At 40.9% G+C, this 26,147-nt stretch overlaps 1 protein-coding gene and 2 pseudogenes across 1 annotated transcript in view; 2 read left to right on the top strand and 1 right to left on the bottom strand.

Annotated features, from left to right (window-relative positions):
* Nucleotides 1–26,147, top strand: part of Rcor1 (REST corepressor 1) — a 133,393-nt gene that overhangs the window by 95,538 nt on the left and 11,708 nt on the right. The window contains exons 4-8 of the mRNA XM_076849601.1: nucleotides 6,765–6,817; nucleotides 11,618–11,779; nucleotides 12,443–12,561; nucleotides 17,709–17,787; nucleotides 21,748–21,942. Of these exons, the coding sequence (XP_076705716.1) occupies nucleotides 6,765–6,817; nucleotides 11,618–11,779; nucleotides 12,443–12,561; nucleotides 17,709–17,787; nucleotides 21,748–21,942 (608 nt within the window). The remainder of the gene's footprint in view (nucleotides 1–6,764; nucleotides 6,818–11,617; nucleotides 11,780–12,442; nucleotides 12,562–17,708; nucleotides 17,788–21,747; nucleotides 21,943–26,147) is intronic.
* On the top strand, nucleotides 7,375–11,550 carry LOC143393451 (vacuole membrane protein 1-like; annotated as a pseudogene).
* On the bottom strand, nucleotides 19,720–20,567 carry LOC143394954 (single-stranded DNA-binding protein, mitochondrial pseudogene; annotated as a pseudogene).

Raw genomic sequence — 26,147 nt, 5'->3', positions numbered from 1 at the left:
CACCCAGCCTTATTATGTTCTATAAATTAGATGTATATAACATTTTTATGTATCTTGTGTTATATAATTTAAAATATTACTAATCTGCTAGAAAGTGGAACTCAGTGGTAGATCCTATGTTTAGCGTGCCCTGGATTCAATAGTCAGCACTTCTTGAAGACAAGGTAATGACTATGAAAGGACACAGGAAGGTAGCCCAAAAACTTTTAACTGAGACTCCTTCCATGTGAGCCCAGTCTAACTTAGGATTCTGAATTACCCACGTGATCATGATGTATTGTGGCTTATTAAAACTTTTTTTTTTTTTAAGAGAGAGAATTTTTTTAATATTTATTTTTTAGTTTTCGGTGGACACAACATCTTTGTTTGTATGTGGTGCTGAGGGTCGAACTCGGGCCGCATACATGCCAGGCGAGTGCGCTACTGCTTGAGCCACATCCCCAGCCCCAAAACTGCTTTTAATTTGAGGATAAAGGTCCCTGTTATAGTCATTGGTGTATGTATAGAGAATATCTTAGTCCATTTCCTGTTGCTTGAACAGAACATCTGGGACTGGGTAATTAATAAATATAATAGAGGTTTATTTTGGCTCAAGTTCTGGAGGCTGGGAAATCTAAAAACTGGTGCTGGCATCTGTCTAGCTTCTGGTGAAGGTGTCCAGTGGCCTCAAGTAAAGTTTCAGAGGTGTCGGTCTGTAAACCGCCAGCTCCATTGCCCTGGGTCCAGAAGTGAGGCAAAACAAACATCATATCATGATGGAAGGGTGTGGTGAAGAAAAGCAACTTGGGACATAGCAATCAGGAAGTAGCCATAGTATTGGTCAAATATGTTGTCTGTGAGACTGAAAAGGATTTTGTGTTTACTTAGTGAATCTATAAAGTGAATTTTCTATAAATTGAATTCTATAAAGTGAATCTTTTTAAAAACTACAGTAGGGAAATAGCATCTCCATAAAGAATATGCATTTTATTCATGACTTGGAAGGATGTGTTGGTCACATTCTCTGACAGACTATAGTTTGTGTCTTGTGCCCTCTTCTCTAAAGACAGTGGGAGCATTAGAATGTTAACTGCAGTAATGTTCATGCCCACCAGGTGGCAGAATTGCCTCACATGATTTAAGGAGCTCCGATTGTCAGTGAGTTGAAGTTATGTTAATAACAAAAGGAGATGTCATGGTATTTGTTACATTTAAACTTTTTTTGGCGTGCTCAGTTTGAGTTTGAGAGAAATTACGGTCATGTTTCCTTTGCCATATGTCATGCTACTGCAAATGTTACCATAGTAGCTTTTTAAGCAGCTCTATTAAGGCTATAAGCTCTGTCCCTATGGTGTCATCCTATGGCTATAAGCCCACCCTATGGTGTCATCCTATTTCTCTGCATAGAATCTGCAAGATCACAAGGTGTTCTGAGTCTCTGCAGTATCTGGGAGAGGGAAGGGTAAATTAAGGTTACTATGGAAGTTTTCATCTGCATTCTTTCCCTTTTGCTGTTGAATTGAGACTTTTGCCAGTGCTAATAAGGTCGTTTGGTTTGGATTAATTCATAATATAGAAGCAAATAAAGCTTAGCAGGAGGATCCATCTGTTTTTTACTCTCAGTTTCCATTACTTCAACCACAGCTTTTTTTTTTTTTTTTTTTTTTTTTAAGTACAGGAGATTGAACCCAGGGGCACTTTATCACTGAACCACATCCCCAGCCCTTTTTATTTTTTATTCTGAGACACGGTCTTGCTAAGTTGCTGAGGCTGGCCTCAAATTTGTGATACTCCTTCCTTAGCCAAGTCCCTGGGATTGCAGGCATGTATCACTTGGACACTTCAACCACAGTTTGACTTTCTTAGCTCCAATTACTAGATAAGAGTGTGTTGGTCAGCCTTGCTTATTAGTTCCCTTTCCATTGGAGACAGTCCTTATCTGAAGAGCCTTCTCCCTTTGTCTGCTTTCCTCAAGTGAGAGGATTATACATGGAGGGTTAAGGCCACACATTCTGGGGTCAGACACTCCAACTGTATATAAGTCTGTTTCTGTCATTTATCAGCTGTGTGTGACTGACCAAGGTATTTAACATCTCTGAACCTCAGTTTCTTCATTTGTGAGTGAGAGTGATAATAGAATTACCACAGAGGATTAAAAAGATTATTCTTATCCTGGGCACAGTGGTGCTTACCTGTAATCCCAGCAGCTCAGGAGGTTGGGGCAGGAACACCACAAGTTCAAAGCCAGCCTAAGTAACTTGGTGAGATGCTGTCTCAAAATAAAACAGGGCTGGGGATATTGCTCAGTGATTAAGCACCTCTGGGCTCAATTCCTAGCACCAATAATAATAATCCTTGTCAAGAGCTTAGAACACTGGCTGGCACAGAGTAACTCTCAGGTGTGTTTTGTTTTTTGGTACCAGGCCTCTGAGATTACAGGCATGAGCCATTGTGCTTGGTATACGATGGTTTTTGTGTAATCCATGTAGCTGTTGAAGCTCCTCCATTCCCCTCAGAACTGAGGGTTGAGTGCAGGGGTGCTATACCAATGAGACACACCCCCAAGCCCCTTTTATTTTTTGAGATAGGGCCTAGCTGAGTTGCCCAGGCTGGCCTTGACCTTGTGCTCCTCCTGCCTCAGCCTCCCAGGTCACTGGGGGCTATCCTTGAGTTGTCATCATCAGTCCTTATTGACTAGTTACCTGGTGCGCCTATGTCATCGGACGTCTGCACTGTTTCTTCATATATTTATGTTCTTTCCTGTCCCCTGCATGTGGTCTCAGGGACTACAGCAGGAAATCAGATTGGTTTTGCGTTTGCATTTTGGTCTGCGTGTGATATAGTGCTGCAGTCATATTAAGTTCAGTTCAATAATATTTGACTGGATTTTAGGAATTTATGCATTTTCTTGATGAGTGAGATTTTTCTGCATTTAAGTGATGTTATAAAAAAACTCATTCACATGTGTTTGCTGTAATGGTACATAATGAATGGTAAGCTCTTGTCTCTTCAAAAAAGCCACAGAGCTGGTTGGGGTGGTATGTGTTTAGTCTCAGCTATTTGGGAGGCTGAGGCAGAAGGTTGGCTTGAGTTTAGGAGCTTGGGAACCAGCCTGAGCAACATAGTCTGACCTCTCCCTCCTGAGGCTCTGCCCACAATGGTACCTCACTCCCAGATTGGGACGAACTCTGGTTGACCTCCTAGGGGCAGGGCAGCATCAAGATGCTTGCTTTCAGAGACGGGACCTCCATCTCTGCAAGAGCTCTTCAGGGTCTGTTTTCTTGTCTGTGAGCATTTGTCATGCAGCTTGCATTTTCCTGCCTCTTCTTCCCAGTTCCTCTCTTCTCCACTCCCCCCCCCCCCCCCCCAAGCATCAGTCATCCTTTGTATTTTGAGGGCAGCTGGGAGCAGATTTAATTTTTTTTAGGTTGAAAGCTCATTTCTGCTTTACTTAGGGAGGCCACGTGGGAGGTTTTAAAAATGAGCATCTTCCATTTTCATAACGACCAGCAGCAGCTGCTCCTGTCTGTGAAGGAGCAGGTAAGTGGTAGGTGCCATGTCCCTCTGATCATCAAGGAGGAGGAAAGCTGAGAAGCAGGTGGAGCCCGAGGGATGTGCGAAACATCCTGTCTGATGGCAGCAGTGTCTGTGCAGAGTTCACTCTAGTCCAGAGCAATCAGAGGAGAAGGGACAGCAAGGCTTGCTGTAGTGTGGTTTTCCCCGTTAGGTGACAGCCCAGCTTTACGTGTGAGAGCGAATTCCTGGTGTGAAAACCTAAACTTACAGAAATTCAGTTAGGGATCTTGATTGGCTTTATTTTATTTTTAATTATTTTGTTTATTTTGAGACATGTTTTTGCCATCTTATTTTTTAATTTTTAAAATTTTTTATTCTAATTTGTTATATATGACAGCAAAATGCATTACATTTCATATTATACATATAGAGCACAATTTTTCATATGTCTGATTGTATAGAAAGTATGTTCACACCATTCGTGTCTTCATACATGTCCTTAGGGTTTGATTGGCTTTATTTTTGACTTTAGAATTGTACCATACTTCATTCCACAGATTAAGTGTGCCAACCTAGCAGAAGAGGTTAGCATGATAGATAGAGAAGGGGAATGAGGCAGAAACAAAAGAACAAAAAGTGGGTTCTTTTCTCTGTGGTATTGGGAGACAGCGCAATAAGAAAGGAATTGGCTAGTTAAGTTCAGGTTATTTCAGGTTACAAAAGTGGAACAATTAAAGCTAGGGAACTTCATTATCATGCCCATTGAAACTGGCCTATTTGGGAATTTTTGCTGTTATCTCTTTAATCCTGATGAACTGAAAGTTCACATAAACCTTAGCTTTAGGTGGTTGACATGGAACATTAGCGTGTGGGACTTGATGTTGGTTTTTAGCCTGGTCTTTTTGGGACCCAGTGCAGGAGCTTAGTCAGAAACAATAGCCTTCTGTCCCTTTAATTCATCACTGGGATGGTCAGGAAAGTGGTGAAGGGATCACTGTCATTAGATCAGCACTTCCTGTGGGCCAGGCTCTGCTGGATGAACCCAGGGACAGCTGGGTTCGGGTCTCACTCAGCCTGACCTTGCTGGCTTTACTTTGCTGGAGGAAGCCAAAACATGGAGTAGCACAGCACCCCCAGCATTCACTCAGCACAGGTTGTCACCCTTTGGTGGACACTGTTGATAATGTATTCTCTGATAGCATTAGCCAAATCCCATCACAGCCTTGGAGTCCCTCTTGGTACCACCAAATGGCTTCCTTTAAGGAGCTGAGGTTTCCTTCTTCCCTTTACTTTTTTGTATTTTCATTTTTTTTAATATTTATTTTTTAGTTGTAGTTGGTTGGACACAGTACCTTTATTTTATTTCTTTTTATGTGGTGTTGAGGATCGAACCCAGGGCCTCGCATGTGCTAGGCAAGCGCTCTACTGCTGAGCCACAGCCTCAGCCCTCCTTCTTTCCTTTATATTCGAATTCTTACAGTGGACTTGAAGCGCATCTGAAAGCAGCATGATTTAAAAGGCCACCTTAGTAAGTGCACCTGTTTTTTTAATATTACTGCAAGTGTGACAGGCAGCCTGAGTTGCTGCAGCTTGGTTGGTACCTTGTACCCTTCGTACCACCAGGGAGTGGTTGTACTAAAATACAAAAGGGCAGATGACAATGGAGTGGCATCCAGGAATGCTTGTTTTTCCCTTGCAATTTTTAGCTAAATCTGGTCAGAGACAATGGGTCGGCTCCGTGAAAGCCCTGTTGCTGAGGAACAGAATGGACTTTTCAGCAGACACCTCTGCCTGGTTTCAGCAGGACAGATGCTGCATGGCTCCCTCAGCCTGTGCACCTTTTTATATAGATATATTTTATATAGATATAGATTTTATATAGATATATATTCATTCATTCATTATTTATTTATTTATTTTTATGTGGTGTCGGATGGAACCCAGTGCCTCACACATGTGAGGCAAGTGCTCTACCACTGAGCCCCAGCCCGTGCATATTGATCTGCTTAAAGGTCATGTGACTGCCTAGAATAACCAACCCCATCGAAAATTAGAAAGCAAGGAATATCCCTTGAAATGTACCCCTCACACACCTCCTCCACCTCCACCCCTTGAAAACCAGTGATTTATTTGTTGAAATTCTGGTAAATAGAATCTTAACTATATTTTAGTGAAGTTACTATCAAAAGTTTGAATTTTAAATATAAAATATAAAAAATAGAGCCTTAATATTGAAGTTAATATTGAGTTTGCATTACAGGTATTGCTGCTTGAATTAAGTTGACTTTTTTTCTTTTCTTTCTTTTTTCTTCGTTAGCGAAAAAAAATTTCCTACAAGTATTAGAATACATGCTAACAAAAGAGTCTGAATTCTTTTTCCCACTAGATCTCTTTTTGCTAAATTGGTTGCCTGTTTCACCACAGTTAATAATGTGGTTGTGTTGTACTTGTATGTGAATATTGGGATTGAGATGTCTGATTGACAAGGTCTCTTGTGTCCATGGGCAAGGGAACTATTGGGAGCCTCTTTTTACTGTTGTCATTGCCTCTGGAGCATGAGATTTGGGGGCAAGAGGAGACAGGGAATGGAAGGAATTTTACTATTTTATTTCATGCTGTTCTGTGCTTCTTTATTACTTTTTAAAATATATATATATTTTTAGTTATAGATGGACGTAATATCTCTATTTTTATGTGGTGCTGAGGATTGAACCCAGTGCCACATGCATGCTAGACGAGCAGTCTACCTCTGAGCCACAACCCCAGCTCTTATTACTTTTTAAGCTTGTGTTTTTCTTATAATTCATGAAGGAAAGTCATTCATGACTTTAGGCAGTAATGTTGACCAGCAGTTCATTTTTTTCTGGCATACCTGGGAAGAAGGATTAGAAAGTCCTAAGGAGAGGAGGATGCTTCTCCTTCTCCTGGGGGTTGAGTGTTTCCACAGAATTTTACTGCTCGGTGGTTTTCAAAGTTCCAGAGCATTATCTTCTTGTTTTAGAAAATTTGAGTAGTTCCAAAAGAACAGATAATGCTTACCACCTGGAGGTAGCTGCTGGTTAATACTTGAGTGTGTTCATTCTGACATGTCTCCATGGGATTTATATCTACAGGGCCTGCAATGGGATCATACTATGTGATTTTGCTTTTTTAATATCTGCTCAAGTGTTCCATCTTAAGTGTGACAGGCCTGGCATAGATCTGTCAGTCTGGGGGACTGGACTGTGCCATCCTTCTATCTGCTTACTGTCTCTCCTCCTGTCTTGCAGTGGACGAGTACATTGCCATCGCCAAGGAGAAGCATGGGTACAACATGGAGCAGGTATGCATGTTTTCCTTGCTGTTGTTGAAAGTAGTTTCTGAGGCCACTGTGTGCTTAGTAGCAGCGCTGCTTCACTGGCAGCGGTCAGCGCCACAGACTCAGGCCGCTTTCTCCTATCCCAGGTGAGGATTGACACAGAGTCTTTGATTTGGAGGTGGCTGTACAGGCTGTGCACTTCTGCAGGTCTATAGCCTTGGGGCAGTGGTTACCACCTGGTCAGTAGGGGGATCATTGCTGGGGTGCAGCGTTTCCTCCTTGAATTATGTCATTCTTCTGCATGAGATGTTGTTTTCAGATTTCTGATGCCACACACAAACCCATAGTGTTTTATATTCTTTGGTGGGAGTCACTTTCAGGTTATAAATCCTTGATATCATTTAGAATATTGGTAAAAAGTGTTTTTCTACAAAAGTGTAATGGTAATCTTATTTTATTCTTACATCTAATTACTGTTTTAAACATATTAATTGGGGTCAGTGCTTCCCATGGCATTGACCTGGCTCTTACTGCCTGTAAATTACTAGCACTTCCCATTTATACTAATGATCAAAGGCACCATGAGTTTTGGGTATGCAGAATTATACATTTTTCTTTAGGTTTGGCATTACTTTTAATTAATTAAAGGTATTTTTAGAAAAGTCACATTAGAGCCAGGTGTGGGGTGCACACCTGTAACCCCAGCTACTCAGGAGGTAGGACCATAGCAAGTTCCAGGCCAGCCTCAGCAATTTAGTGAGACCCTGTCTCAAAAGATAAAATAGGCTGGGGGTGTAGCTCCGTGGTAGAGTACCATGGGTTCAATTTCCGGAATCCCTCACTTCTCCCAAAATGAGCGTTTAGCATGATCATTTTCACTTTAGAATTGCAATAAGGGCCTGGGTGAGGTGGTGTACACCTGTAATCCCGGTGGCTCCGGAGGCTGAGGCAGACGGATCAAGTGCAAAACCCAGCCTCAGCAATCTAGTGGGACCCTGTCTCAAAATGAAAAACATGAAAAGGGTTAAAAGGGGCTGGGGCTATGGCCCAGTGGTCCGGCACTTGCCTAGCACGGTGAGGCACTGAGTTAAATTCTCAGCACTAATTAAAAAGAAATAAATAAAATAAAGGTATTGTGTCCACCGACAAAAAGATTTTAAAAGAACGGGAGGGGGCTGGGAATGTGGCTCAGTGGTAAAATGCACCTGGGTTCAATCCCCAATACCAGTAAAAACAAACAACAGCAACAACAAATAGATAGATAGATAGATAGATAGATAGATAGATAGATAGAAAGAAAGGTAAGAAAATGATGTGAGAACAAAATGGAAATGTTAATGAAGATAAAACCTAAAATGAAATTTAAGAAGAACTCTGGAGCTAAAAATCATCATAACTGAAATGATGAATTCACTTGAAGGATTCAAAGATTTTGAGCAGGCTGAAAAATCAGTGAATTTCAAGATAGAACAATTTAAATGAATTGAGTTTGAAAAGAAAAAAAGTTTAAGAAGGGTGAACAGAACCCAAGGGCCCTGAGGCCATCATCAAGAAGAGCCACCTAAGTACCTGGGTGTTCAGGAGATGAAGAGAAAGCACTGAGGACAGAATTGTTGGTGAAATCATGGCCCAAACTTTACAAAGCTGCTGGAAGTCATGAATGTAAATATCAGAGCAACTGAGAAGTCAGATAAGACAAACTCCTGCTCATGAAACTCAAAGACAAAGGTGAAAGTAGCAAGGGGGCAGCCACCTGGCAGGTGCGCACGACTGCAAAACAATCATTTTTCTCCTCAGAAACTCTGCAGTCCCAGAGACAGGGGCTAATGAATGCATTCACCATTCTGAGAGAGAAACTTGTCAACCAAGATCCTGTGTCAGACAACACTGTCCCTCAAAAATGTGACGGAGTGAGGACATTCACAGATAAGAAAAAGGAGTTCATTACCACTAGATCTGCCTGTGGGTGGGGGAATGAAGGGACATCAGACAGGTGTGGTAGCACATCCTGGCATTCCAGGGACCCAAGAGGCTGAGGCCAACCTCAGAAACTGAGCCAGACATGGTCTCAAACAAAAAGGCAGGGGTTATAAGTTTGTGGTAGAGCTACCACCTGGAATCAAGAGAAAGTCGGGAGAGGGAAGAAGAGAGGAGGAGAGAGGAAGGAAATTAATACTATGTGATTTAGCAGTACCACTGCCGGGTATGTACACAAAGAATCGGAAACAGGATCTCAAACCTATATACCCATTCACAGCAGCTAAAATATGGAAGCAGCCCACATACCCAACTGGTGAACAAATAAGCAAAATATGGTTTGTACTTTCAACGGAGTATTCTGCAACCTTAAAAGGAAGTATGCTATCGTATGATGAACCTTGAGGACAGGATGCTGTGGAAAATAAGCCAGTTGCCAAAGGACACACACTGCATGAGTCTCCTTAGGAGAGCCTAGAGCCCCAAAACAACATGGACAGAAAGTGGAATGGTGGTTGCTAGGGCTGGAGGAGTAGGTATTAACAAGGGGTTATGGTAGAGTTTCAGTTTCAAATGAGAAGAGTTGTGGAGATGGGTGGTGGGGATAGTTGTACCACAGTATGGTTGTTGTGTTCAGTGACATTGTACACTTAGAAGTGGTTGCAGTGATAAATTTCATGGTATGTGTATTTTATCACAATAAAAATTTGGAGTGGAGCCACTTCCAGGGTTTTAAGATGCAGAGAACTACTGATCTGTAAAATGACAGATAATGAAAAAAATTGTGACTAGATGGGTAACAATGAGCAAGGAACAACATAATCAAAATTTCACAGACTCCTCTTCAGCCAGTGAAAAGGAGGAACTGGGAAGACAGAAAATTGTCCTGTGGTGATGGACACTCATTACCTTGTGGAATTTTTCTCTGTGAAAATGCATCATCTTCGGGCTGGGGCTGTAGCTCAGTGCTAGAGTGCTCATCTAGCATGTGTGAGGCACTGGGTTTAATCCTCAGCACCACATAAAATAAATAAATAAAACATAGATATTAAAAATAGATAAATAAAAGAAAGGTATTATGTCCATCTACAACTAAAAAAAGATTTTTTAAAAAATGCATCATCTTGAAGGAATGGACCTCAAAATCATGGCACTGTCAAAGCATTCTTGTGTCTTTTTCACTGCTGCTTGCTGTGCTTATAGCTGCAAATGATTTTGAAGGAAAACACCAATAGCATGTACCATGTGTGGAGACAGTTCCTTTTGTGTGCCAACTGAGTAGGCTTATGAATTGTGTCTTCTCTTGGGCTTGGGACAGCCGCACACCTTTTTGCTTTCTCTGAGCCCACATATAGTTCAGTTACATTAGCTGGTTGTGAACAACTCACCTAATTTCCCTGAGCCACCTATTCTGGTCCGGTGGTTTGCCCAGATGAAGAGTGCTCTGAGGAGCCATCTCTTTGTGGATAATCATCTCAGAAAGGCCTACATGTGGGGTCTTGGGCACAGCATTTGGAGAGACGCCTCCTTATTTCATAGCAAGGGCAGCTCACTTCTCAGGTGGTGAGCCAGATGATGAAGAGTGTCAGGGATTTGAAGAGATGCTGGAATATGCAGAGACTGCACAAGACTTTGCCTTGAAGGCCAACCTGGCAGTTCAACTCCTAGTACAGAAGGGTGGATTGTTTTGAAATGTTGGCCTACACTTCAATTCCTAACATACTGTTTGATCTGACTAGAATAACATGGACATTTTCTTGGACCTTTTTGAACCTTCTTTGGTGCAACTCTGATTGGGAAAACAGTAATTAAAAGAAATATTCAGAAACTCTTTGTTTTACTAACATGCAGCAAGCACATAATGGAGCAGCTGGTGGCTTTCATTGGTGCTGTCTCCAGCATAGGTGTGTTTCTGCAGAAGTCATTCTGGGAAAACCTGGAGCTGCAGAAGCAGAATGGGTTTTCTCTCCGCAGGGAGAAAACCGGTTATCCTGGTTTTTCAGCCTATTGGGGTACAAGGTTAGGCCAAACAGTGGTTGAACTCAGAGGAGAAAAACAAATAACCAGAGAAAGTTTTTAACTGCAGAAATTAGAATATATGGGTTCTGCCTTTAATCAGGAGGACTCCAAACCAGGAAGGAAAATTCCCTTTTCCAGCTGTATTAAAACTTTACAGAAAGCACACTAGTCCATATTTGCATTGGCGTGCTTTCCTTTATATGTAGATCAGTCCACCTTGTCATTGTTTTAGGGCAGACTGCATTGTTCAGCTGCAAACCAACAGAAACTGGCCTTCCTTTAGTTACATTCAGAAGGCCCACATGGTACAGTTAAGTGAGTTCACACCACACCCAAAGTTCCAAAGTATGTTAAATTTGCCAAACTACTAAGGCTTGTCATAAATGATTGCTTTGTTTTTTCTAAGTCATCAAAATGTATATAAATTATAGATTGGATAACAGTCTAACTTTTTATGCCAGCCTGCCCCTGCCTGCCTCTTCACCCCCACAAAAAGGCCTTTGTATGATCTATTGTACACCCTCTGGCAAGTTGGTCTTTAAATTTTGAGACAGTATAAGGAATATCTCATTGGTGTCTCATTTTTTTTTTGTTTCGTATTTGTAGAAGTCATGGGAAAACTTTATAAAAGTCATCTTTGAATATTGAAAAAAAAGTGGGGGGAAATGCGGTGTATGACAGTATCTTCTACTTAGCAGTATATATGAGTCAAGCATGTATTTGTCTAGATTTAAAGTCATACATGTTCTTTTGCCAGCTGACTTCCATTTTAGTGTTTCATTCACTCCATTTGTGCCGTCTAAGATTTCACTGGTATCATTTTTCTAGGCTCTTGGAATGCTCTTTTGGCATAAGCATAATATTGAAAAATCATTGGCTGATTTGCCCAACTTTACCCCCTTCCCAGATGAGTGGACTGTGGAAGATAAAGTCTTATTTGAGCAAGCCTTTAGTTTTCATGGGAAAACTTTTCATAGAATCCAACAAATGGTAAGTAGATGAGACCACTGACACCCCCTCACCCCTTGCCAAAGAGTATGCATGAATGATTAGGGCCTCATCCTGCAGGACAAATATCCCCATGTTCAATCAAGCTGCCTTCAGAGGCAGAAACATCCTAGTGATGCTCTGTGGGTGCCGGGCTTCATTGCAGAAGTGAGGCTGTTCTTAGCACTTCCAGTTCTCAGGTGGAACTCAGCTGCCTCCCATCTCAGAAATTAAACCAACAGAAGTATCTGTGGTGATTGAGGTGGAGCGAGCTGGGTCCTTATTTTTCTGCTTGGGGAATATTTGCATATAAGTTATTTGGTAGATTCCTATTTAAAAACTTGCTTGACATTTGTATTAATCGTGTTAAAATGAACTTTTAAAAATTAAGCTAAAAGATGTGCTGAGGACATTGGTTATGTGAAAAACGGCTCACCTTAATCTAACTTCACAATCTTTCATTGGCCAAGCCTACTCACAGGCTTCAGTAATTTGTAAATGCATTGCATTGAAAGTGCATTTTGTCAATTGTTTTTCCTTACCGGAAAAATGGGCTGTCTTAGGACATTTCTGAATATGTGAGTGTCCCTTGTTAAATATAACTAAAACATGTTTGGGTTTTTAAAGATTGGCTTTAAGTCTAAACCAATTCTTCTTTCTATTTAGCTTCCTGATAAATCTATAGCAAGTCTGGTGAAATTTTATTACTCTTGGAAGAAGACAAGAACCAAAACCAGTGTGATGGATCGTCATGCCCGGAAACAAAAGCGGGAGCGAGAGGAGAGGTGAGCCTGCTGCTGGGGTGAGGGGTCATCCAACCACCCAGAGGGAAGGTGGGAGGGCTGTGCCTTCAGCCAGAGGCAGGTGACATGTGCTACTGGAGCACTCTTCCTCTGGCACTCTGCCTCACCATCCTGCTTGCTGGCAGTTAGTGGGCTTTGATTTTGAGCGCTTGACTTTATCATATTTTTTCCCCTACCCTTAAAAGGTGATTCCTTCTAATAGAAAGGGATCTTTTGTTTTATAGGTTGAAATTGATTTGGTATGGTAATTCAAGATTTATTTGATGTGTGTATTTGGTTTGTTTAAAGAGCATACAGCTTAATAAAGGTAGTTCTAAGAGAAGAATTTATGGGTTATGAGCGCCTATAGAAATAAATCAGAAAGATTCCAAATAAACAGATGATGCATCTCAAGGCCCCTGAAAAAAACAAACCAATTTTAAGACTAGTAAAAGGAAAGCAATGAGAGCTGAAATCAATAAGATTGAGAATAAAAAAGCAATAGAAAGAATCAATGAAACTAAGAGTTGGTTTTGAAAAGAAAAGATTTTAAGCCCTTAGCCAAACTAACCAACAGAAAAAAAAAGAGAAGACCCAAACTAATAAAATTAGAGATGAAAAAGAAGTCGTCACCATAGACATCACAGAAATCGAGTGGATCATTAGGAACTATTTTTGAAAACTTAAAGTATAAGTTTTCCAATAAATTGGAAAACCTAGAAGAAATGGCTACATTTCTAGACATGTATGATCTGCCAAAATTGAATCAGGAGAATGTAAAAAACCTTAACAGACCAACAACCAGCAGTGAGAGAGAAGCAATAATAAAAAGCCTTCCAAAAAGAAGCCTAGGACCAGATGGATTCTCAGCTGAATTCTCCCAGACCTTTAAAGAAGAACTGATGCCAGTGCTCCTCAAATTATTCCATGAAATAGAAAGAGATGCAACCCTTCCATATTCATTCTGTGAATCCAGTATCACACTCACATCAGAGTTAGATAAGGACACACCAAGAAAGAATACTCTAGACCAATATCCCTGATAAGCTTAGATGCAAAAATCCTTGATAAAACATTAGAAAATTGTATTCAATGAAATATTAAGATTGTACATCATGTCCAAGTTGGTTTCATCCCAGAGATGTAAGGTTGGTTTAACATAATGCAAATCAATATCATAATCCGCTATGTACAAAAAAACCCAAAGCAACCCCATAGTAAATCAGGATAAACTGAAAGCATTCCCTTAAATCTAGAGTAAGACAAGGATATCTATTCTCACCATTCCTATTTAATATTGTGCTAGACATTCTAGACAGAGCAGTTAAGCAAGAGAAGGAAATAAAAGGGATAAAAATAGGAAGAAATAAAATTATCACTCTTTGCAGAAGATTATGATCCTATACTGAGAAGTTTAACAAACCAATTCAAAAAAGTAGCAGGTTATGAAACCAACATACAAAAATCAATAGCCTTTCTATATACCAACCAACAAGTCTGCCAAGAAAGAAATCATGAAAATAATTCATTTACTATAGCCTCAAAAGAAAAAAAAAGAAAAATGTAGGAATAAATCTAACCAAGGAAGTAAAAGACCTACAATTAAAACTATAAAACATTGAAGAAAGAAATTGAAGAACACCTCAAAAGATGCAAAGACCTTCCCATGTTCTCAAATAGGCACAATTAATATTGTTGAAAGACTTACTACCAAAGGCAATACAAAGAGTCAGAGCAATCTGGAAGCATCATGATACCTGACTTCAAATTATACTACAGAACTACTGTCACAAAGACTTCATGGTACTAGCATAAAAACAGATGGATCAGGGCTGGGATTGTGGCTCAGTGGTAGAGCGCTCGCCTAGCATGGGCGGGACCCTGGTTTGATTCTCAGCACCACATAAAAATAAATGCATTGTGTTATGTCCATCTACCAAAAAAAAAAAAAAAAAAGATGGATCATTGGTACAGAATAGAAGACACAGAAACAAATCCATACAGATAGTCATCTGATCTTTGACAAAGGCACCAAAATCTCATAGGGGAGAAAAGGCAGCCTTTTTGACAAATGGTGCTGGGAAAACTGGTTATATGTAGCCTGAGACTAGATCCTAATCTCCTGCCCTGCTCAAAAGTCAACTCAAAGTGGATCAAAGACCTAGAAATTAAACCCAAAACTATTCAACTCCTAGAAGAAAATATCTGTTCAGCTCTGTAGCATATAGGCACAGGCAATAACTTTCTCAGTAGGACCCCTAAAGTTCAGGAAATAATGCCAAGAGTTAATAAATGGAATGGCATCAATTAAAAAGCTTTTGCACAGCAAAGGAAACAATTAGGAATGTGAAGAAAAACCTACAAAATGGGAGAAAATCTTTAATAAATGGACAAATGAATTAAATAGGTACTTCTCTAAAGGAATACAAATGGCCAACATGAAAGGACATTAAACATCATAGCAATTAGGGAAATGCAAATCAAAACTACATTGATATTTCATCTCAAACCAGTTAGAATGGCAGTCATCAAGAATACAAATAATAATAAATGCTGGAGAGAATGTAGAGAAGAAAGAACTCTTTTACCCTATTGTTGGGACTGTAAATTAGTACAACCACTATGGAAATCAGTATGGAGGCTCCTCAAAAGACTAGGCGTGGAATCCCCTTATGACCCAGCTATACCATCTCTTGGTATTTATCTTAAAGAATTAAAGACAGTATGACACATGCATACCCATGTTTATAGCAAAACAATTCACAATAGTCAAACTGTGATAGTCAAGATATCCATCAACAGATGAATGGATAAAGAAAATGTGGTAAAGGGGTTGGGGTTGTGTCTCAGTGGTAGAGCGCTTGCCTAGTATGCGTGAGGCACTGGGTTCTATCATCCACACTACATAAAAATACAATAAAGGCCATTATTTCCACCTACAATAAAACAAATGTTTTTTTTAAAAAAATATGGTATAAAAGTCTTATCCAGCCATAAAGAATAATGAAATTATGGCATTTGCTGGAAAATGGATATAACCTGAGGTTGTCATTTTAAATGAAATAAGCTAAACATTGAGCACAGAGTGTCGTTTTTGGAGAATTTAAATCTCTGGGCCTGAGTGTAAATTGAGAGTGGAGTTAACTATGTTTTCTCATGTGGAACCTAGAGGGAAAAAAAGGAAAAGAAAGATTATGGGGAGGGATCTCATGAAAATTCTAGATCAGTACAACAGAAGAAAGGGACCAGGGGAGGGAGGGAGGAAGTGGGGGGGGTGATGTTGTCCAAATTGTGTGCATGTAAAAATATGTAACGACAGATACTATCATTAGTCCAACTATAAAGCACCAATTTAAAAAATGGAAAAAAAATATTAAACCGATAAACACAAAAAATACAGTTTGCTTCCTCTTTGTTTTATTGTCCATTATGTGTGGCAATGAGAAGTACTTTTTTTTCCCCATGTGTTGGGGGTGGAACTCGGTTGGGCTCTAGCATGCTCGGCAAGCCTAGACACTGAGCCACACCAGTCAGGTATTATTCTAGATAGCTCATTAAGCTGCAGTAAGTAAGGGTGTGCTGAGTTAAGCTGTGTAGAACCATCTCCCCTCATCCCTGTGCTCAGCAGTCTTCTAGTATTGGCCCTGTAGGTTCTGCTCACCTCTCTCTCAGCCTCTTCCCCAAGCCTGTCTCCTCAACTGTGAACTGAAAAGGCTTGAGGCCCAGAAGGCAGTGCACACAAGGCTCTTCTCTTAGAATGATGGGACTACATGAAGGCTTTTAAAAAATTATATTTCCCACATTTTCTAGAGTATATTTTCATAAACTAATAATAAAAAATAAAATGGAAAATGAACTTTATGGTACCCAAACTTCCTTCTCAGGATAGTATTATTTTAAATGAAAAGAGAGTATCATACAAGAATACAGAGTGTCATTTTTGGAAAATTCAAATCCCTAGGCCTGAGGGTAAATTGAGAGTGGAGTTAAGAACATCTCTAAGGCTCTTTCCAGATATGAGATTCAAGCTACAATAAAACTGCTGACCTGGGTACATCTGCATATTCTTGGACATTCATACCAGTGAATGTCCATTTAGGGGTCACTAATCTTAGTTTTTCTGATTAAATTTTCATTTCCTTCATATGTTAGGTCTAGTGTATTGTTTATAAATGGGGTCTGGCATCACAAACAGTAGTCAGAGTTAAGTAGAGTGAATTGCTTATCTTGAGTAAGACATGGGAGCACTGGCTAACACTTGTCTGTGCTCACCGCCCAGGTGCTCTTCCTTGTATTATGCTGTAGGTGGCAAGAATTGCTGTGCTCTCCTGCCCCTCTGTCGCACCGCGATGGGGGCACACAGCCACAGCAGTTGCACCTGAGAGGTGGCTAACCTCCCAACGGACCTGCCTGTGAAGTAGTGGCAGAGTCTGGGCACGTTCCCTCAACCCCAGGCTCTTCTCGCACACTCCCCTCTGCCAGAACTGCTTGAAGCCTTGGCACTGGCCAGGAAGGGGTTGCAGGATAGTGGGTGTGTTCAACTGGGGTGGATTTTGGAGGTCCAGTGGGAGGAATTGAAGCCTAGTATCCTGCCGTCACCAGTCTTCTGTCAGTTTTCACTGGACAAACCAGGCGTGTTGCTTGACTTCCATGAGACTCATTTTTTAAAAAATAGAGTTCCTGTGATGTGCAATGGCTCATGCCTGTAATTATCTTTTTTTTAATGTGTATTTTTTTAGTTGTAGGTGGACACGATACCTTTATTTTATTTGTATGTGGTGCTGAGGATCGAACCCAGTGCCTGACGTGTGCCAGCCAAGTGCTCTCCCTCTGAGCCACAGCCCCAGCCCTCACGCCTTTAATCTTAGGCACTCAGGAATTTAAGGCAGTAGGATGGCAAGTTCAAGGCCAACCTCAGCAACTTATGAAGACCCTGTCTCAAAATAAAAAGGGCTGGGGATGTGCTCAATTGTAAAGTGCCCTTGGGGCCCATCCCCAGTGCCACAAATAAATAAATATGTTTCTCAGCAGTCTGAAAACATACAGTAATTTTATATGAAGTTTTCCATTAAATCAATTTATAGCTATGTTTGTACATGAAATAGCATTAACATAGAATAACTTTTCCTTAACTTGTTCTTGTCTTCCAGTGAGGATGAACTTGAAGAAACAAATGGAAGTAACCCCATTGACATCGAGGTTGATCAAAATAAGGAAAGCAAAAAGGAGGTATTTTTTCCCCTAGTAGTTGTTTAGGGAAATAAACATATTACTACTTACACAGATAAAACCCTCCTCTCACCCATTCTACTTAGGATATTAGTTGGATTTTTAAAACAGTACCAACTCTGCTTTATAGAACTTAGAATTTTGTTTGCTGGGAATCCTGAGTAAGGAAGCCTTACAGGAAAAGCTAGTGTTGACCAGTGGGGCTCATTTTGGTATAGTCCTCATGCCCTCTCTGAGGAGGCTAGCAGGTGGTGGCAGGGAGGCTGGGCTGCACCGAGCATCTCATCCTGGCCCTCCCGTCTGCTGTTTGCCTAGGATCTGCCCAGGCTCTGACCATGCTGGATCCTAAGGTGACTGAAGATACCTCAGGGAGCTGACATGGACTCCATGTGTCCTTGTCAGTCAGCAGCAACAGCACAATCCTGGGGTTGTTGCTTAATCTTTCCTAGCTTAAAAGTCATTACACAGGGGCTGGGGTTGTGGCTCAGTGATTGAGCACTCGCCTAGCACGTGTGAGGCCCTGGGTTCGAACCTCAGCACCACATAAAAATAAATAAAATAAAGGTATTTTGTCAAACTATAACTAGAAAATAATTTTTTTTAAAAAAGTCATTACATTAGTCTGGGGTTGTGGCTCAGTGGTAGAGTGCTCGCCTAGCATGCACGAGGCACTGGGTTTGATCCTCAGCACCACATAAATATAAAGATATTGTGTTCACCTAAAACTTAAGAATAAATATTTTAAAAAAGTCATTACACAATAGATTTGTAGTCCCCAGATTCAAGGGATCCACAAGCCCCTACAGTTGTATATGACCTTTACATGTTTCATATGGGTATATGAAGCCCAAGGCGTCAGAATTCCCAAGTGTTCTCTAACCCTAAAAATATAAGAACAGTTATCTTAAACATTGAAAAGACCAGAGGACTAGACATCTCTAAACTTTATGTCACAGCAGTAGTACATGCTTTTTATAGACAAAATAGGAAAATACAGGTAAACAAAGAGAAGAAAATTAAAGTGATTTTCAGTATTATCACCTATAATTGCTGCAGACATTTTAGTGACTTTCCAGACTTCTTTCTCTGTGAAACACACAGGCCCATGTTTATATATACTTCTGAATCTATTCAATTTTTAAAATAATAAAGGAGGCTGGGTGTGGTGACACATGCCTGTGATCCAAGCAACTTGGGAGGTTGATGCAGGAAGATTGCAGGTTTGAGACCAGCCTGGACAACTTATTAAGACCCTGTCTCAAAAAATCAAACAGTCTGGGGATGTAGCTGAGTGGTAGAGTGTTCCCCAGGTTTTATCCCCACTACTGAAAACATTGTAATGATTTTTGAGAGGGATCTTACTATGTATTTTTTACCACTTTTTAAGTTTATTCTACCTTGAATTGTTTTTGTGTCAAATATATTTGACACATGGCTATATAGTACTAATCCTATGATGCCTTCGGCATGGAGCTCATTCATGGTGCGTGGGTTCCTCGTGTCCTCATTCCCCTGCTCTTTGCTATTAAACACTGTTGAGTTTTGATGGTCATGTAACTGTTTGTGTGTTTAATATTTTCTGCTAGAATAATTCCTGGAAGCAGAAATGTTATGTTAAAGTGTTCCATGTGCATTTTTATGGTTTCTGTCACTATATATCACCACACAAGCAATCAGTCATTCTTTCTGGGTGGCACTTTTAGCAGTGATTGTTAGGCCTGCCCAAATAACAAGATCCCAGGGGCTAACTGAAGTAGGTTGTTTGGGAAAGGAAATTGTACTTGAACTTTTTATAAAAGCCTAAGTGGAACTTTTTTTTTTTTTTTTAATAAAAGGAGCATTTTAATTCTTGTTCTTAGAAACTATAAAGACTATGTACATGATTCAGAAATGGGACTGTACCAAATAGTGGTCAAAGAAAGATCGTCCACTCTATGCCTCTTCTTTTTTCTGGTCACTCAGAAATATGTTATCAGCTGTGATTATTGTTGCTTGTTGCCTCATATTATTTTTTTAATGTAACTTTTTAGTTGTAGATGAACACAAAATCTTTATTTATTTACTTTCATGTGGTGCTGAGGATAACACCCAGTGCTTCACAATTGCTAGGCAAGGGCTCTGCCACTGAGCTACAGCCCTAGCCTATTGCCTCACGTTATTTTTATCCACATATTCACCATAGTCTACCTTTTCTTCTACATAAATTCAGGACCCATTTTTTACACATTGATATGCCACATCTCTAAGGTCTGGCCAGAAAGAACACTGATATTCCATGCCATGTTGTCTTTTGGCTAAGGTCACCCATTTGGTATTTGTTATTCTCCCCTGATAGACACATCTCATTCATTGCTAGAGGAAATATTGTTACTGGATTTTCCCCTTCTGCCTGTCTCAGGACAGGGTTCTGACCTACTTACCCAAGTAACTGCACATGATTCAGAGATCTTTCAAGAACCACACTGCTGGCTATTTCAGACTCATGTCTTATAAACTGATGAAGTACCTATAATTCAGGTCTTTAAACCTGGCTTCTATTTTCTTTTTTAAAATCTAAACTTTTAGTTTCTCCTGATGCGCTAGCCTGGGCAACCTCTACTCAGGGGCTAGAACATTTTTAATGAATGAGAATAGTCTTGATTTTATATCAGTTTCCATAATTTATTTATATATAGCACAATTTCCAACTCAAAAAGAATCTTGGAAACTAAGTATAACATGTTATACACATGTTATTACAACATGTCTTTAGTCAGTAGGTAGTCTTTATCAAATAGCATAGTGCCTTACAGAACATCATTTATAGCCTTCTAACACTTTTACTACCATTTTCAAGAAGTCACCATTACCATCACAGTTTGCATTGTCATTTTAGCTCACTCTTTTAAAATATAAAGCAAAGCCAGGCATGGTGGCACACTCTTGTAATCCCAGTGGCTTGGGAGGCTGAGGCAGGAGGATCATAAGTTCAAAGCCAGCCTCAGCAATTTACTGAGGCCCTAAGTAACTCAGTGAGATCCTGTCTCTAAGTTAAATGTGAAAAAGGTCAGGAGATGTGACTCAGTGGTTATGCTCCCCTGGGTTCAATCCGTAGTACCGAAAAATATGATAAAACGTAAAGCAAAAAGCCTGAACATGTTTTTACTTGGATCACTGTATATTACCCCAGCAAGTTGGGGTTATAAACAATTATAGAAACTTACTGTTTTTAATATGGTTGCCAGTAAGACACGGATTCTTTTGAAACTTGCCAAGATTTTGTGTTTCTAAAAAAATTAGCAACAGTCCTGTGTTTTTAATAATAGCACATATCTTTGTAGAGCAAGTTTTATGACTTGATCTAAAAACGAAGTGTTATCCAAAAAATTTTTTTAAATGTATAAAAAGTTATAGTTCATATTGTAGTTGTCCCCCCTCCCTCCTCATGCACACCAGGCACCTGGTCCACCACTGAGCTCGATCCCCAGCCTATGGAAGTTTCTTTCCTAATTGAAATATTTAAAGAATTAAGGATGTTTACATGTGCTGAAGCATTTTTTTCTTTCTGTGGACATATGGCTACTGCATTACTAGAGACGGCTGCTGGGATGAAAGAGCTCCCTCTTCCTTTACCTGTCGTCATACAGGTAAATGTCTAGGTGGCTGCAGAGCTCAGAAGAGAAGAATACATTTTTTTTCCCTGTGTTACTACAGAAAGCTGAGAATGCTTATTATCAGAGACTTAAAGAAATGGGATAAGGATGTCTCTGTTCAAAAAGGAAACAGACACTGAAGTACTTAACCAAAATCCCATAGCCATGTTTGTGTCTGTTAAGTGCCTGTTAGAGCTTATAGGTGATAATCAGCAGACGGCATAGTATGTGTCTTAGATTGTTTGCGGCTGTATTAAGAACGTGCTTATTGCTACTCGTGGCATTTTTGCTTTTTGGTTTCACTCATCAAAATTTGTTTATCCTGCAGGTGCCCCCTACTGAGACAGTTCCTCAGGTCAAAAAGGAAAAACATAGCACACAAGCTAAGAATAGAGCAAAAAGGAAACCTCCAAAAGGCATGTTTCTGTCCCAGGAAGATGTGGAGGCTGTTTCTGCCAATGCCACTGCTGCTACCACGGTGCTGAGACAGCTGGACATGGAGTTGGTGTCCATCAAACGACAGGTACCCGAGTCCAGTTCTTGGGGTCGGCTTCCACCCTCCAGGTGTTACTGCTCACAGTGGCTATTTCCTTTCCACAAATCTAAGAAATTGGATAGAAAATCTTGGATATTGACTCATTAATTTTTTTTAAATTTACTTTTAAATTGAAGTATGGAAAAAGAATGTGGACTTTAATTTATCTATGGTACACAAATGTATCTATGGTACATACATTTGTGTGTGTGTCTGAGTGTCTTGATTTTTAACACATGAACACTCTGCAGTGGCATATCTGGACCAGGAAGGGGACCCTCTCCTCCGAAGCTCCCGCCCTTTTCCATTTCCAGAGCTCCACTCTCTCTGCTCTTCCCTGAATCGCCTTCTCCAGGAGAGGACCACGGGTTCTGTGTTTTAAAGCCATAGATTGGGATTTTATGATTTATTTTATAACCATGTGCTGTTATTTCTTTCACGTCTCATTTTCTTTCAGCGTGTGGGAGCCATCTGTGTAGTGTGGCACTGTCACCTTGTTCTGTTCTTTCTCATTGCTTGATGGCACAAAGTACCTGTTTACTAGTAGTTGTGTCAAAAAAGAAAAAACATAGCACACAAGCTTGCCATTCAGTGCCAGTACATGTGGTACTAGTGCAGATATTGCTTATGTGAATGCTGATGCATTGTGCATGTGTCTGTGTTGGGCACATCTCTGTGGATCCCTTTTGGTGGGATTGCAGAGTTATCATCTGTGCAGCCCTAGGTAACACACCCAGCAGTTCCCTACAGTGGGCATGTCGGCTTACCTGGGCTTTGGTTCCCCTGCTTGCATTTCCTACCTTCAGCACTGTTGGACTAATTGGGCTGTGTGTTAGTTTTGTTGTTGTTGTTATCGTGGACCTTTATTGGTTTATATGTGATGCTAAGAATTGAATCCAGTGCCTCACGTACTTGCTGGGCTACAACCCCAGCTCTTAGACAGCTTTTTTGCTGTGACCCATAGACCCGACAAGAAGAATTTTAGAGGAGGAAAAGTTTATTTGGGGCTTATGGTTTTATTCCATGGACAACCAACTCCATTGCTCTGGACCAGTGGAGAGGGAAGACATCATGGCAGAAAGGTATGCTGGAGGAAAGCAGCTCAGGATAGGCCTTCACCACGAACAGAACATAAATCCCAAAGGCACATCTCCAGTCACCCTCCTCCTCCAGCCACATCCTACCTGCCTATCATTGGATTGATGCACTCACTGGCTTAAAACTCTTAAGCCATTCATTTCACCTCTCATCTTTCTTGCACCATCTCACACATGAGCTTTGGAGTACCCCTCATGTCTAAACCATAACAGGATGTCCAGCACTCTCCCTGGCCTCTACTCACTCACCCTCCCCCTATCAGTTGTGACAACAGCAACACCCCAGGCTTTGCCAGATTGCCCCTTGGGCACATTGTCCCCGTTGCATCCTGAACAGCACTTTATCTTTCTCTCCACTTTTTTTTAAATTTGTTTATTTTGGAGAAGGTATGTGATCAGGGATTGAACTCAGGGGCTCTTGACCACTGAGCCACATCCCAAGCCCTATTTTGTATTTTATTTAGAGACAGGGTCTCACTGAGTTGCATAGCGCCTCGCCATTGCTGAGGCTGGCTGTGAATTCAGATCCTCCTGCCTCAGCCTCCTGAGACTCTCAGGTTATAGCCATGCGCCACTGCGCATGGCATTTTTGCATTTATAATGGTGTTTTATCTCACTCTCTATACTGCCTGTAGTCCCCTACTTGTTGGCCATTTGGATATATCCTCTTGCTCACCCACTTATCCAATTTTTGTCCATTTCTTTTCTTTTGGATTGTTTTCTTCATCTGTACATGTTCTTCATTCAAGTTCTGAATTGTTCTCTACCCACTCATCTCATAAACATATGCTTCCCATCCTGTGTCACCACATGTTAATGGGGTTTTCTGAAATTCTTTTTTCTTAGAGTGGGTGTTGGTACTGTTAGAAATACCGGGGCGCGGCAAGCAATCAAGCCCATGCCGGGAAGTGGCTCAGCAAGGCGGACTTTACTTATAGTGGAGATGTGCTCCCAAACTGGCTGGCAGTCACACCTAGGCAGGCAGTGCCCCTGCTTTGTCCCTAAGGCAGTACTGCAGCTTGCTCTAGTAGGAGGAGCTCGGGGTTACAGTCCATGTGACTGGCTCATTTTAATAATGGGGTGGGCAAAGGGAAGGGCTATAGCTTTAATGGCTATGACTGAGTCTTATATCATGATTAAGGCTAAATAAAAACTATTTTCTGAAAATGTTCCACCGAACTTTCTATTTTTCGTAGTACTGGGGATTGAACCTAGGGGTAAAGCCCCTGAGCCACATCTCCAGTCTCTTTTGGTTTTTATTTTGAGAAAGAGTATCACTAAGTCTTTGAGGCTCAAACTTGCAATCATCCTGCCTCAGCCAACTGGAATTCCATCAGGTAGTCTGTTTCTCACCTTGTCTTCACTGGCGGGTGGCTTCAGCTCTGCCAGGAGCCTTTCCCCAGGTGGGAAGACATGCTCCTGCACCTCCCTAGCAGCATTACCCACCTTTTGCACTTAGTCTGCAGCCCACCTGTATTGTTAAGTGTAAGGTCAGGGGTTTTATAATGCAAGCATCTATTTGACCAGGTACTTTTTATTGAGAAGCCTGCCCTTTCCCACTGCAGTGCAGCAGGACCTGCATTTAAATCCATGGGTCTGATTTGAGGCTCTGTTCCTTTGGGCTGTGTGCTCATCCTTCATTTATACGTGCTATTCTAGTTTCATGTACTTTGTAAATTTATCTGGTACTATAAGTCTTCTAGTTCTTTTTTTTAAGAACAATTTTTAGTTGTAGGTGGATACCTTTATTTTATTTATTCATTTTTATGTGGTGCTGAGGATCGAACTCAGTGCTTCACACATGCCAGGTGAACGCTCTACCACTGAGCCAGAACCCAGCCCATTCTTCTTGTTCTTGATTATCCCTGGCTCCTTGTACTTCCCTAGAGAAATTTGAACCACTCTCAATTTCTAGAAAAATAGTTGCTCTAGAACTTTGTCAAGTTCACATCCTTATTGAGACTTCTGGATGAATGAACATGGTGTACCCACTATATCTAAGTCTTTTAATTTTTCTGTTTTGTCATTTCCTAGTATATAAGGCTTATACGTCATTTGTTTCATGTTCATGGGTATTTGGTACTTTCTGAAGGGCTCTTGCCAAGGAAAGCATTTTATTTTATTTTATTTTATTTATTTATTTTGTAGTTATTTGCACCTACCATGTAGAAAGGGATCATCCCTTTCATCTGTTTGCATAGTACATTTTTTTTTTTTTTTAAGAGAGAGAGAGAGAGAGTTAGTTTTGGGTATTTATTAGTTTTAGCAGACACAACATCTTTCTTTGTATGTGGTGCTGAGGATGGAACCCGGGCCGCACTTGTGCCAGGCGAGCGCGCTACCGCTTGAGCCACATCCCCAGCCCCTGCATAGTACATTTAATCTGGAGATTCGGGATGGGGATATAGCTCAGTTGGTAGAGTGCTTGCCTCACATACACAAGGCCCTGGGTTCAATCCCCAGTACCATACACACACACACACAAAGAAAGCAACAACAACAAAAGAAAAAAAAACTGGAGATTCAACAAGCAGCCTAGTATTAGCCTCCCCCTCCCCTCACCTTTTTTCTCTCTCTCTGGAATTCAGTTCCAGGAAAGCATCAGCAAATTGTGGGCAACAGTTTAGTTTGGGTCTCTGCTGTTTTTGAGTTGTTACTCTTAATATCTCTCTTGCAGGATCAAATGGGAGACCAGCTGCCACCGAGCTGAGACGTGGGGGGTCTGTGAACCTATCTTCCTTCTGGTTTAGGGAGCCAGCACAGAGTAGGGCCGGGCATGCCCTGGGAGGGGAGGCAACTCCTTGTCCTGATGTCAACACAGCTGTGCTCTCATCTTGGGAGAATCAATCTTCTGGGCCTCTTCTTGAGTGAGGAGATTAATCCTTGTGGCCTGATCTCCCGGGACCATCAGGGCTGCTGTGCAGAAGCAGTGGGGAGCTCTGATGAGAGCTCTGTTGGTCATCTTCTACAAGGAGCTTGTTTTCCTCCTGCTGAGTTAGTTCCTGGTGGTTGATGTTGTTGTATGTGGAGGAAAAGCAAAGCCCCCTGCCAGAGAATCTGCTGAACTTCAGTATAGGAGGTAAAAATGATGCTTTG

Source organism: Callospermophilus lateralis, chromosome 3, assembly GCF_048772815.1.
Source record: "Callospermophilus lateralis isolate mCalLat2 chromosome 3, mCalLat2.hap1, whole genome shotgun sequence".
NCBI classification, from domain to species: Eukaryota; Metazoa; Chordata; class Mammalia; order Rodentia; family Sciuridae; genus Callospermophilus; species Callospermophilus lateralis.
Note: the sequence above shows the minus strand (reverse complement) of the source record. Positions and strands in the feature narration are given on the sequence as shown.